This window comes from Muscardinus avellanarius, assembly GCF_963383645.1.
Source record: "Muscardinus avellanarius genome assembly, chromosome: 8".
In the NCBI taxonomy this organism is placed as follows: domain Eukaryota; kingdom Metazoa; phylum Chordata; class Mammalia; order Rodentia; family Gliridae; genus Muscardinus; species Muscardinus avellanarius.
The window spans coordinates 13,772,090-13,786,707 of NC_137794.1; the positions used below are offsets into that span (position 1 = coordinate 13,772,090).

The window sequence follows — 14,618 nt, forward strand, 5'->3', positions numbered from 1 at the left end:
GTCTGCCACAGGCCAATGCAGGCAGAAAAGGGAGAAGAGGCGAAGCTCAGGGCCCGGGGCTTGCAAGGCACCTCGAGGCGAGGCGCTCGACCTATCCCTACATGGACAGGGAGCTGTAGGATGGGCTGGGAAGAGAAGCCACACTAGAAGGCAGCTAGGAAGAGGATACAGCTGAGACAGTGGTGAGGGAGGGAGCGGCTAGGCTACAGCCTGCTCGGCTACTATTTTGCAATCATAAATAGTAAAAGTAACTTAGCCACTGAAGTTTGAAAGAGAAAAACTGGCAATACTGTTAAGGATGTAGTTCCTTCTGGAAAATAAGGAGATATGGGATAAACAAAACTGAATAGGGTAGAGGCATACATGCACATCACTCATTAGGGAATTTCTTTCTTCTCCCCTCCCATCCCTCTCAGTTAGGTCCCCTGTGCTCATCCATGGTTTCCCTTCCTCCTCTAGAGTTCCTATGACCCATTTTCTCTTTAGCTTCCTCATATTAGGGAGAGCTTCCAATATTATACTTTTCGTGACTGACTAATCTCACTTAGCATAATGTTCTCCAGTTCCATCTATTTCCCTGCAAATGACATAATTTTGTTATTCTTTATGGCCAAGTAAAATTCCATGGTGTACATATCCCATAGTTGTGTAATCCATTCATCTGTTGATGGACTTCTTGGCTGCTTCCATAGTTTGGCAATGGTGAACTGTGCAGCTATGAACATAGATATGCATTAGTTTGGTAGTTTGGTAGTTTGGTTTCCTTTCTTTTGGGTAGATACCAAGAAGTGGTTTTGCTGGATCATATGGTAGGTTCATTCTCATTCTTCTGAGGATCCTCCATATTTTTTTCCAAAGTGGCTGCACTAATTTGCAATCCCATCAACAATATACTAGAGTTTCTACTGCTCCACACGCTAGCCAGCATTTGTTGTTTGTTAAGATTGCCACTCTAATTAGAGTTAGGTGAAATCTCAGGATAGTTTTGATTTGCATCTCTCTGGTTGCTAATGATGTTGAACATTTTTTCATACATTTATTGGCCATTTGAACTTCTTCTTTCATGAAGTGTCTATTTAGTTCACTTGCCCATTTTTTGATTGGGTTATTTGTTTTCTTAGTGGTGAGTTTCTTGAATTCTCTATATATTCTAGATATTAGTCATCTATCAGAGGAGTACCTGGAAAAAAATTTTCTCCCATTCTGTTGGCCCTCTGTTGAGGTTCTTGATAGTTTCCTTTGCTGTACAGAAGCTCTTCAGTTTAATGCAATCCTATGTATTGATCTGCCTTTTAGTTTCGTATGCCTTTGGGGTCTTGTTGAGAATGTTTTTACCTGTGCCTATGTGTTGCAGTGCTGGGTCTATGCCCCCTTCAAGGAGCTGCAAGGTCTCTGGTCTGATTTACAAGTCTTTGATCCATCTTGAATTGACTCTTTTACAGGTTGAGAGAGTGGGATTTATTTTCATTTTTCTACATATGGTTAACAGTTTTGCCAACATCACTTGAAGAGGCTTTTTTCCAGTGTATCTGGTCCCTCTGTCAAAAAACCATTGGCTGTAAGTGTGTGGATTTGTTTCTGAGTCTCCTATTCTGCTCCATTGGTCTGTGTGTCTGTTTTTGTATTAATACCATGCTGTTTTTATTACCATGGCTCTTAGTATACTTTGAAGTCAGGTCTTGTGATGCCTCCTGCATGGTTCTTGTTGCTGAGAACTGCTTTGGCTATTCTGGTTTTGTTGTTGTTCCAAATGAACTTAAGGGCTCTCTACCCCATTAAGATGTATGACTACAATGAACCAATTAAAAAATAAAAATTTAAAAAACCGAATAAGGCATTTCTCTAGCACTCTATATGCAAGGAGTCCTAAGCAATTTTATAATGAGTAAGATAAAGCCCAAATTCTAATTCAATCTCAAGGAAGGGAGAGGAAGAGTACCTTTCCTCTGAAGCTGCTTATGGAGCCTTGGGAAATCCTGGTGATGGACCCACTAACCCAGAGCAACCAGCAGAGACATCCCCCCAAGGCCTGTCTCTGTCCTGCCAGGTAGGCACCGGCTCAGGTGCTGTGCAGCCCATCCACCTGGAGGCCAGGGTCAGCGGGCTCAGGACTAGGCCAGGAGCCACAGGAGAGGCCCAGGGCAATGTCCCACAGCCAGGACCCAGCAGCATGCTATGAAATCCAGGAAGGGCAAGGCTGGACTGAGTAGTGAGAGAGCAACAGGTGGCTTTGTCTGCAGGGAACAACCCAAAGAAATTCTCAAAGATACAGCCAAGGTTAAGGAAATAATGATTTTAAGAGTTTTTTTTTTTAAAAAAAAGGAAAATTGAGATTACAGACATGTTACATTACAGGAGTGGAGAAAGTAAGTCTAATAAGACTTCTCTTTGATCTAGGTGTGGTGGCGCACACTTGTAATCCCAATATTTGGGAGGTTGAGACAGGAGGATCTCAGGTTTGTGGCCAGCCTCAGCTACTTAGTGAGGCCCTCCACAACTTAGTGATACTCTGTTTCAAAATAAAGAGTTAAAAATAGGGCTGGGGGGCCAGGCATGGTGGCACATGCTTGTAATCCCAGCATTCGGAGGCTGAGACCTGAGGATCGCAGTTCACAGATAGCCACGGCTACTTAGCAAAGCCCTTCGCAACTCAGTGAGACCCTGTTTCAAAAATATAAAGGCTAAAAAAAAAAATAGGACCGGGGCTGTAGCTCAGAGGTAGAATGTCCCTGGGTTCCGTCCCCAGGACTGCAAAAAAAAAAAAGGGGGGGGGTTAGGGGTGTATCTCAGGAGTGAAATGCTCCTGGGCTTAATCTCTGATACTGGGGGGAAAAAAAAAACCTACAGTGTAAGTGCTCTGGGATTTTAAAATTCAATTTTAATCCCATAAGACAGGCGGGATCAATAGGAGATTTTATGGCAATTCTTCACACCGCTTCAGAGACATACCCCTTACTACTGTGTTTTATACTCCTCTGTTCCTCCCCTTATCTCTTCTACAACATCCGTCAATGATTCCATCCGTATCACTGTGTGGCTTTCATTCTGCCTTTATTTATAGATAAATAACTAAAATAGTATCCTTTATTTAAAAAAAAAAAAGTGATCCAGGTAAATACCTCCAAGATGGTTAACTTGATTTTGCCTTTTGCTAAACTCAGTATATGTCATTAGAACTATAGACAGAAGGATAAGTAGAAGGTTACCGAGTGAGTGGGTTTCCGCTGAAGTCGGCTACTTGCAGTGCTTTACAGAAGGAGATGCTTTCTGGGATTTCAGGAATATCTGCAGGAGTAAAGAAAATTTACCGCCATCAGTAACACTTCCACCACTCTCAAGATGAGCTGCAGACACAAGAGAACGTCCAAAATTTACTACCTCTATTCAAATGTGGCATCAATTTACAAAGAATCTTTCTCTGTCTATTCTTGCCTTCAGAATAGAATATATATTGTTCTTAAGAGAAGTACATTAAAGAAAAATTATTTGAAACAAACAACTGCCACCAAGTCCCGTCACTCTATCAAAAGTCACTGGCGGCACACAGTGCTTATTGAGGCTTTTTTCTTATGTTTTCACGCAGTTGTATTAATACAAGGTATTCTAAAGTGGTGAATTTTTAAATTATGGATTTTCTTCTGTTTATAAACATAAGGATTTGAAATATATTTTAAAAGTATAAAGATGAAAAAGCTATCAACACTCTTATCACCCAGAGATCATATTTTTTCTCAACTATTTTAGTTGTTACTCATGTATACAAATAGGTATATTTCAAAGTACTAGGTTAATGGCATTTCCTCAGTTTATATTATTTTAGAAACTATTTTTGCCATCATTTCCTCAAATAGTCTGACATTCTTAATGGCAGAAAAGCACACTGCATTTATTTTCAGACTCTATTTAATCAGTCCCCAACTGTTGGACACTTAGGTTGTTTCCAAGTTCTTGATGTTATAATTATACTTGAGCCCATTCCTGATTATTTCCTTAGGCTAGGTTCCCAGAAGCAGAATTACTATGTCAAAGGCATTAACATTTCCACAGCTCTTGATAAATATTGTTAATTTGCTTGAAAGGAGGTAGATGGTGTCTATTTATACTTTCATCTGCCTGTACAAAGTCACCAATTCACATCACTTCTTTCTTTTATATTAAAAAAAAAAGTCAATTTTGTTGGTAAAATTGTCTGGCAACATTTAGTCTTAAGTTTCTTTTATGACTAATAAAGCTGAATCTTTTCCCTTGTCTTTACTGGCTACTGAATATTTGTGATTCTAAAATGGCCAAAATTGTTATTTTGAATTCCTTTTTCTCTTGCTACAAAACCTAAGATTCTAGCTGTTCGGGCATTAAAAGTCTAGTTTTGGGCACTAATTTCAAAAGTACATTTACTCTGGCCATGTCAACATGGAGAAGGCTAAAACAGAAAAGGCCCTTTTGATCCCAGGCTGCTGCCTCCACCAGTTTGACAAATGCAAGCTGAGCCCAAATGTACCTAATTATTGCTAAATCGGGGGTGGTGGTGAGAAGGGAGAAGTGAAGAACAAAAGAGATGCCTGCTTTACAACCTCGAGGGCCAGACGCCACACCAACGCTTTGAGTTCAAATTCCAAAGCCTAAAGCATCTGCATGTACAGCAACGCTTTTCTTAGTGTTGTGTGTCCTGCATGGTCGTGTAGGATAATGGAAAACAAACACGATGGTCCTGATTTTGTAAATATGAGAGGGGGAGGAGGGAGAGAGAGAAAGGGAGAATATGAGTGAATGAATATGAGTACCCAGTCCACAGTCTGGAGTTCAATTTTAAAACTCAAGAAACATTTCTAGGCCTTGAAATAAAAAACACAGCAGTAGCCTCTTTTATAAATATATCTTATTTTCCCCTCAAAAATATATCCTTTTACCTTCCCTTGTCTAAAATGTAACTAAGGCCCAGAGATATGAAGTGACGTGCCCGTCACTCCCCATTCCCCCAAGGGCTGGCCCTCCCAGGCTGAAGTCAGGGCACCGCCATGCTCAAGAGCCAGTGACCACACGGGAAGGCGCCACAGGATTGGGCCAGCGAGCTGGACTCGCCTCTGAGCTCGCCTCGGCCTGAGAAGTGCTGGTCAGCCGGGACACCACGGCAGTCTCCTTCCCGCCACTGCCATGGGTCCTGGGGAACAGTCTATACGAGCTGAGCAAAGAGGGGCCCCCAAGTGCCAAGGAGGATCGAGAAACACATCCAGACACAGCACCTATGGTGGCTTGCTGGTCTACCAAAGAGCGAAAGCAGGCAGAGTGTGGGGCACACACCTGCAACCCCAGGATTTGGGAGGCTGAGGCAGGAGTATGGCAGATTCAAGGCCAGCTCAGCCATCTAGTGAGGCTCTGTTTCGAAATAAAAAGGGCTAGAGTTATAACTCAGAGGTTTAGTGCCCATGGTCCAATCCAGGGAGGAAAGGGAAGAGCAGGTGCTGAGGGCAGGAAAGAAGGCTCTGAGGTAGGAAGAGGCCTCTGGTATTACTCAGAGGTCAGAATCACCACCGAGCTGAGAAGTAAACATGAGTAGCTGCTCCAAGAAGTTCACTGGAGGCTGAGCTGGAATCCAGGCATGAGAAGATAACAAAAGTAGCACCCGAGAACAGAGCCCAACCAAGACCAGACAAAGGTGGCCTGGAGGCCTGGCTCAGAGCAAAGCGCTCTCTCTTTAGGCTCAGCTGCTCTTATACATAAAGTAGCAGAAGGCAAAGAGAACCAAACACCACCTCTTCTCACCAAATGCATGTTCCATTTTAATACATTTGCCCATAAATGTACAAGCTTAGAAAAGAACGACAAGTGTACGGCTTACAGAGTACTGGTCACTGGTTTACTTTAAACAAGTTACTAAACATAACAGAATGTAAATCCAGGATAGGTCGGGGAATATCTGTGCCCCCTGCAATGCTCCAGACTCAGCTAGAATGTCACGTCCTCGGGGACCTTATCCTTGAGCCCCAAGACAAGGATGAGATCCCCTGCCCTAAAGTTCCTTGAGTTTCACCTTTGTAAGGTCTGTTATGGTCAAGTAACCATGCTAAACTGCAAGCTCAGTAGGAAAAGAGACCACGTGGGCCTTGTCAGAATGGATGGCTGAGAAACATTTCTAAGCCTCTATCTACCAAGACAGATGATCTTTCGCTGAGTCATGAAATACTCCTCATACAGTGGGTTGCTATTATCTCTATTTTACCACTAAGAAAACTACTTAGACCCAGATCTATTACAAGAGATTCCACAAAGTCTGTAAGTTATTTCCAGCTGAAATCACCTTTATCTGATGCTCACTCAAATGTCCCTCTGGGGACAAATGTGAGATTTAAGACTAACGTGTATGGGGGGGCAGGGGGAGCTTCTTATAAGGCCTAGTGTGACCACCTACCCCACTAAGGGGTATTTAAAATCTACTCTGCTCACCCCTTTAGACACATCCAATTTCAAAATCCTTTTGCTATTTCGTAACTATTATTCCTAGCCATCTTTTTACTGTCCACTCTTCTTATTATCAGCCTAGTTTGGATGCTCATCATCTCGATGACCACAACACCCTCCTAAATGGTCTCTTATATCCAATGTGTCCTCCATCAGATCCAAATGGCCAGGAAAGTACTAGCTGAACCAGTTTCCCACATTTTCTAAGCCTGTTCCCTTGGACAAACTTAAGCAACCTGCACCTCAATTTCTTTATCTGTAAAATAGATCACCCATAGTTTTTTTTTTTAATTAATGCTAGCAAATCATAATGCAAATGCTATAGAAGTTCTGAGAAGGCAAAAAAATAGACAAAGAAAGACACTGTTATGATTGAACCAGTAAGAGCAAAGGAGAACCTGGGCACAAGGTGACACCGGAGGTAAAGTGAGGAGAGGGTGAGCCCTGGTGTATGGCAGGCTGCCCCAGCTTTAAAACCTCAGGGGACGAGTGGCTGAGAAAGGTCTCTTGACATCAGAGTGTCATACACCAGGTTGAGACATGTAGCTGGCAGACAAGCCGTTTCCTCTTTTAGAAAAAGAGAGTGATACAAAATGAAGAAGAGTAACACCATTAGTAGAGATAGTATTTTAAGGGTGTTTGCTGTTGTTATTTGAAAAGCAATGACGATTAAACCCTGAGTAGGTATCTACTTACATATAAGTATTAGAAATACCTATTATATGTTTATTATTATTATTATTGAGATTTTCATTCATTCATTATAGTATATAACCCAAGACTTCTACTTGACAACACTCAGTTCAACCTCCTATCACGGTAAAACAAAAAACAATGGTTTTAATCACTTTTTAATTAATTCATACTGGCCTTGCTCTAAATAATCCAAAAATAAAATTATAAAATTTAATTTTTACAAAGTATCTGAGATTGATTGTAAAATTAGTATTTTTCCCTACAACTTTTCTGAGATAACCTTTACTTTGGATCCAGGTTAAGCCATTTTTTTAAAATTAGAATTGTTTTCAATTTGGGCTGGAGATGTAGGTCAGTGATAGAGCCCTGCTTAGCACGCATGAGGTCCTGGATTTAAACCCCAGCACTACACACACACACACACACACACACACACACACACACACACAAATTGCTGCCAATTAGTGAGATTTAGTTGCATGGTGGGGGAGTTCCCACCAAATCTGTAGTTTACTGACTACAGCCTGTGTATAGGAAATTCATAATCAGTCCTAAGCTCTGTTGGTGCAAAACGTCTTCTTCAATACCACTAGGCAGACACCAATCCTGGCACCGCTTGCCAGAGGGCTTCTGTGACAGAACACAGCATTCACAACAGATACTGTCACTTAAAAAGTGATTTAAGAGGACAGCCCTTGCAGCACTCGGATTCGTCCTCAGCATCCATTTTAAGCACAGCAAGCTGAGATTGTACTCTACTCCAAGGCAAAAGCAACGTACAAGCTTTATTTATATGCTTCTGCAAGAAATCAAGGGATTCCCACATCCCCAGAATCCTCAAAGTGCACCACGATCTTGCCTGAAAATCTACCACCATTTTAGGGACCCTCTTGTGATGGAGCCAGATTGGATTACACGACGCCTCATCCAATATACGTCCGCTCTTAAGTATGTGGGATTTCAGTGCTCCCGGGCATTTCCTTTCATGGAGGATTGTGGGCAAACAGCCTACTTTGTCCATCACAGCACAATAAACTCTTGTGAATAAATTCATTACTCAGTGGCATTTCTTGTTATTCTATATAAATAGTTCTCTTTTCCTCCAGGATTCAATACCTATCTGAAGTTAGAAATGCATAAAGCTAGTTTCTTTCCACTGAGAATAGCCTGAATTGCAAAGCAAAACAAAATTTAAGTCTTAAATATTTTTGCAGCCATTCTCTAAGATTATCTAAGTGATGATGATGGCATTGGGAAATACAAAAGGGACTGCTTCAAGAAAATAAATTATTACCTCTATCAATTTATCTTCTTACATAACCACAAAGAATGACATTTTAGACCTCAAGACATGTGATATGGAAAGTAAGTTGAAATTTTATTTAAAATGGAGCAAGAGCCATGCAGGTGACTTGCCATCCACATTTACTGTATCAACATTACATCGCCTCAAGACGGTGGCTATGTTAGCTTGCCCAGTACAAGGTGCTAACGAGTCCGGGGTCCTGGATTCACTCCCAGTGGAGACCACTTTCTTTCTCCTTGGCTCTGGCCTCACTGTTCCTGGGGTGCGGGGGTCTTTACTAAGAACCATGGTCATAGCACAGCAGTAACAGCACCTCTGAGAGCTTGCTGCGTGCTGGGCACAATTCTTTGGCCCTTGTTTAAATCTTTACAACTCTAAAGAAGGAAGGTACTCTCATCATCTCCATTCTACTGAAGAAAAAACATGTCCACCGAGTGTACACAGCTGGTGGGACGGAGGGCCAGGATCTGAGCCCAGCCCATCTCACTCCAGAGCCCATGGCCTCCACCATGAAGCCTCCTGGTCTCCAGAGAGTTTGAGCGACTGCCAAAAGACAACGCCCCAGATAACGCTGTCTCAGACTTGAGCTCAGCGCAAGGAAACCAGCGAGGAAGTGCGTCTTCCAGTCTGACTTAGGGCAAAGTTAACTTCTCTTTACCTAAATTTTTGACTGACCAAGCCAAACTAAAACTCATTTTCAAGGTGCATAATCATAAATACCTACACCGAAGTACCAAAGAAGAGTCTTTAAATTGAAGAGCCTATCCTTAGTTAATGCTTTGGTATTTATAATCTTCATAACTTTTGGTTAGGACATCGTATTAAAGTTAAGCATAATATCAGGTTAAGTACATAATATTAAAATGTTGCATATTTACTTCTTGCCTAATGTGCTGACAAAAGGCAATAAAACACCTTAAAATTTCAATTAAAATCGCATTGATTTAAATCTTCCATAAATGCCCCCAAATAAATTAGGCTTCTCATCCTGTCCAAAACTTCTCTTTTAACATTTTGTTCAACAGTGACTCTCTATAAAAATGTTTTCAAGCCGGGCGTGGTGGCGCACGCTTGTAATCCCCGCGCTTGGGAGGCGGAGACAGGAGGATCAAGCTGGTTCGGAGCCAGCCTCGCTGGCTTAAGAGACCCTGTTTCCAAAAATAAAATAAGTCTGGGAGTGTAGCCCGGAGGTAGAAGAGCTTCCAGGAACCCCAGTACCACCAGAAAGAAAGAAAAGAAAAGAAAAGAAAGGAAAAGAAAAGAAAAGAAAAGAAAGAAAGAAAGAAAGAAAGAGTTTTCAACAATTTTCCCACTGGATGTGTTATCTATTAGGTCAGGGATAGACCTATATTGTTCTCGTCTGTGTTCCTACTTTACCACTGTGGCAGCTATTTAACAATACTTACTGATTAACCCCCCCCCCCCCCGCCGCCGCCACACACACCCCAGGTCCGGAATCAGAAGGCAGATTCCATGCCCAGCATCCTTACTTAACACAGATAACTTCAACCACTCTGGCCCTCTGCTCCCTCATGAAAGGGATGTTGGAATCTCTGTCTCCTCATCCACCTCACAAGTCTACAGAGAGAGAGAGTGAGATCATGTATATGAGAACTTGGTCAAGTCCACAAATGTGAAGCACCAAAGGGAAAGAGGAAGGGAACCTCCTTAAGTTGGGTCCCTTTTTATGTCAACCAGCAGGGCTTAAGACATATGTTTTCTTGGCTGCTCTTAACCTAGACATACACTCAGATAATAGGGGGGGAAATATCAAGGAATCTGCCCATGTGGAGGAAACTCAGTTGTTAAGTGTTTTGTTATACATACTCGATCTTAAAGAAAAGTATAACCATATAAGCTGCCAAAAATTTGAAGACAGTACTTCAATGCCACACCAATAATGTTAAGCCAAATCAGAGACGAACAAAAACTGTAGAGCATAAACAAATGGCACCGTGCCAACCGCAGCTGCCCATGGACTGCTCCTCAGAGAGTCCACGGCCAGAGCCCCCGACAGGAGTCGGGAACTCCGAGTCGGCTCCTGGGACCCAGGGCCTGCCAACCTGCCATGTCGACAAGCTGGCAGTCATGCAAGGTTGCTCCTATCAGAGTTTAATTAAACGTGGGCTTTTGATCTAAAAAGAGAAAACATAAAATGTGACCTTCAGATAAACCCGCTCGGCTTTTCTTTCTGCTATTAACACGTGCACTGAGCACTTTCCCTAGTCAATATTAAATTGCTATGGGTGATGCGAAGCAAAACACAAAATGATAAAAGGTGATCGCCTCCACCTTCCCATTCAACACCGTCACCTCCTGTGAGTGAGATTAACACAGTAGGTCTGTGCTCTGCTTGCACTGAATCCTCAAGATGCTTGAGGGACTCCTGGTAAGGAAACGTGCATGGGGGCTCATCCCAGCCAGTGCGGACACTCACTCACACTCCAGCGGGTCTCGGTATCAAGGGTGTGCACAATCACCTCCTTTCAGCCAGGGAGACACTTCATATATTTTGAGCACAGTACTTTTATTTCAGATGAAACTCAACAGTTGCTACCCAACTACCTACCATTGCTTAGAGAAGGTGCCATTACAGTTAGTCGCTTGACAGCTGGTGTGACTGCCACCGTGGGCACCGTGGTGAGTCCTGGGCACTGGCAGAAGATGGGCCCGGAATGAGTAAAGTGCAGAGAAGAGAGAAAGAAAGAGGAACCACTGTCCTCCAAGCACAATTGACTATGTGACTCCAAGTAAGACAGCCGCCTTTTGTGGAGGCTTCCTAGGTACCAGGTACCGTGCATGCCTGGCACCTTGCATTCATCATCTCTAATTTTCACAATGAATTCTGGCATAGATAGTAGCAGTCCCATTGACAGGTATAGATGTGGGCTCAGAAATCTTGAGTAAGTGTCTATGGTCACTCTGCTGACACATGGAAGAGCAGGGCTTTGGGGCTCCAGCCCTCTGCAGAGGAGGACTGCGAAGTGTCGGCTTCAGATCTGCAGCCAGATGTGATGGGCTCCAGACACACTGCAGGGATTAGCGATGCCAGAGGAGCGTACATGGAGATAGAGCCGCGAAGGAGAAACACGAGATAGCGTCTGGAGCGGTGAGCAGTCTAAGAGGAGAGGAAGCAAGAAGGCAGGGCGGGAACCTACTATTACAGGGGCTGGGGCTGGGGGCCCAGGCTCCTGCAGAAGAGAACTGCAGGGGCAGCAACCAGTGGAGAGCGAAAGAGCGTCACCCAGAGCGAGGAGACAAGCAGGGACATGGCCAGGCTGGTGGGATCTGCTGTCCTCTTTGGAGCATACACGCTGAGTGGTTTGAAGGGAAGCCAACCCTTGAAGGCTGAGAAGCTAGTAGATAAAGAAGATGGAATGAGTGCAAGAAGGTAGCTGCCAGGTTCTAGTCTGAACCGCGGTCCTTATATTTGGCAAAATGAGAAACATGGGGAGTGTGTGATGCGGTCTTCTAACTGTGAAGCCAAATTTATTTATTTGAGCTGTTGTTTAGCCGGGCGTGGTGGTGCACGCTTGTAATCCCAGCATTCGGGACGCGAAGCAGGAGAATCAGGTTCGCAGCCAGCCTCAGCTACTTAGTGAGGCCCTTTCCAACTCAGTGAGACCCTGTTTCAGAATAAAGAATAAAAATAGGGCTGGAGGTGTAGCTCAGAGGTAGAATGGCCCTGGGTTCCATCCCCAGATGGAACAACAACAACAAAAAAGCTGTTGTTTAATCTGGGATTGTAACCTAACTATCAGGCTGTGAAGTCTTTTTTGCTAAGTGATGGTGATAGTTTTTCTTATCAAAATAGAGTTAGCATTCCTGTTGGATCTAATTTAAATTAAAAAAAAAAAAACAATGAGCACTGCTCTGGTTGGCTGGCACCAAAATCAAATAGGCTGCGGCCAAATTTGTGATTAATTATGTGAGATTTTGACATAACTGTTTTCATTTCAGACTGAAAGACAGGCTCTAGAGCTGACTTTGTCTAGTCAAGACTGAAAGCAAGTTGACGATTTCGACTAGCAATTTCAGCCTAGCGATATCTCCCACAGCTGGGTCACAGGGAGCCATCAGAATAGGACACCCCTGCAGGTGGTACAGGAGGCAGGCAAACATTATACAGACTGGGTGCCCTTCGCCTGAAATGCTTGGGACCAGAAGTGTGTAGGACTTTTTCACATTGGGGAAGCTTGCATGTACCTAATGAGGTAAGCTGGAGAGGAAACCCTAGTCTAAGCCCCAAAATGACTTCTGAATGACTTTCACCGTCTCCAACCAGCCTGTAGGCAGCTGTGTACCATGTCCTCAGTGTGTTCTGACTGAGGTCAGGTGCAGAAGCATCCGTGTGTGGAGTCATGTCAGTACTCAAAGAGTCTCAGATTTTGGAGTATTTTGGACTTCAGACTTTCCAACCAGGGATGCTGAACCTGTGTACAGAAACTGGCATTGCCATGACCAAGAGAGGTGGCGGGAGAGGCCTTTGGTGAGGACGAGCCAGCTGGCTCTCAAGCTTGGCACCCTAGGGGCAGCATCTTGGGCCTTTCTGGACATCAACATTACCAGCTCTCTAAAGCCTGGCTCATTAGTGTGACTCCGTCTCCCGTCTCACTTCCTAACAGACCCCAAGGTTTGTGCTAAGTCATTTAGACTCTCAGGACCTCCCAACAAGTCCTAGGACTCCTACACCATTTCCCTGCTCCCAGAGTGCATCTGAACCTGGAGAATTCAAAAGACTCTGGGAGGTCTGCATTCAGTATTCTTCAGGCCCCTGTGCACTGAGCTCTCTGCCAGCGTGGAGCAAAGAGCCAGAGACTGCTGCTCCATTATCTCCCCTCTGTGGGTTTCCTTTCAGCCCCTGCTCCGTGCAGCTCCCGCTCCACATCAAACAGCTCCATGAAGGACAGAGATGCAAGATGAACAGCCCTCCCACAAGCAAGTCCTGTCTGTTCTGTTCTGACATGACTGGTTCCTGCCCCGCTCCTGCCTCTGGCCCCGGTCCTGCCTCCCCATCAAGCATCTGATCTACGGCCCCTTACACCTCCATCACCAGCGCCTCCTCACACTGCCTGAGCAGCGCCCTTGCTGAAAACAGAAAGCTGCTTACTCTCACTCCAGCTGCAGGTGTGCTAGCAGGGGACGGGAGCCTAGGACAGGAGCCTACTCTGCCGCCTCCTCCTCTCTGTGCTTTCAGGGATACAGTCCCCAGTTTTCATGTACTTTCTGCTTAACTGTTCAGGTGCATGGCCTTACATAAGTTATATTTATACCTCTGTGCGCTACACAAATAAAACACAATGTCTACTAATAAAAACACGGTCCTCTTCCCTTGAAGTCGGAAAAACCTGGGGCAGCACATGCCTTCAATAAGGCCGGCAACTGGGGATGGGGGAGAGCTTGAGGGGGGCCCCAGGATCCAGGGAAAGTCCACTGTGGTGGCCTAGGGAAAGTTTGGTCTGTGTATTTGAAACTTCTGAGCAGTCTGCAGAATGGTAGAGAGAAGCCCTTCCTCGGAAGGCGGCCAGGGTGAGAGGATGACTTCCCAAACCAACTCTGAGGAAGAGACGGGGCACGGGAGGCCTGGGAATGGACAAGAAAACCCCAAGGTTCCAGAAGGCTCATAGGGGAGGGAGACCCAGCAACCCTCGGGAGCTAGAAATGACAAGACCCATCACCTTCCGAAGGAAACGAGCCACCCCAACACGGAACACGCTGGCAACAATCGAGCGGCATCCGCCTGCAGTACTGCGCAGAAGGAGGCAGGGAGGGCGCGGGGAGGCCCCGCTGCACGGAACACACGATCCTGTTATGTGCGGAAACCAGGAATCCAGGCCTGGCCAAAGAGAGAACTCACACTGCAAAGAATCGAGCAACCAGCAGAGAACAGAACCCACACGGAAGGAGAGAGGCCGGCAGGCTGTCGTAAAGTGCCAAATGTTGTGACTCTGGGCACAGTCGGCACATCCTACTGCTTCATTTAGAATTATTTACTACGTGGATAAAACAAGGTCCTTGTGTGCCAAACAGGCTGGCTGAGGATGACAGCCTGAGTGCTGTGATGAGGGCTGCCTGACTCAATCCTGCTTAAAAATATCTGGGATTGTCAAACAAGACTAAATATGAATGCGCGATCCAAGTCTGCCTCTGCTGCCACAGA

At 44.6% G+C, this 14,618-nt stretch overlaps 1 protein-coding gene across 1 annotated transcript in view; it reads right to left on the reverse strand.

Moving 5' to 3' along the window:
* LRRC1 (leucine rich repeat containing 1) overlaps positions 1-14,618 on the reverse strand; it is a gene marked incomplete at both ends in the record, with an annotated part of 130,896 nt that overhangs the window by 45,065 nt on the left and 71,213 nt on the right. Inside the window, one exon of the mRNA XM_080699730.1 lies at positions 3,207-3,285. Coding sequence (XP_080555856.1) covers positions 3,207-3,285 — 79 coding nt within the window. The remainder of the gene's footprint in view (positions 1-3,206; positions 3,286-14,618) is intronic.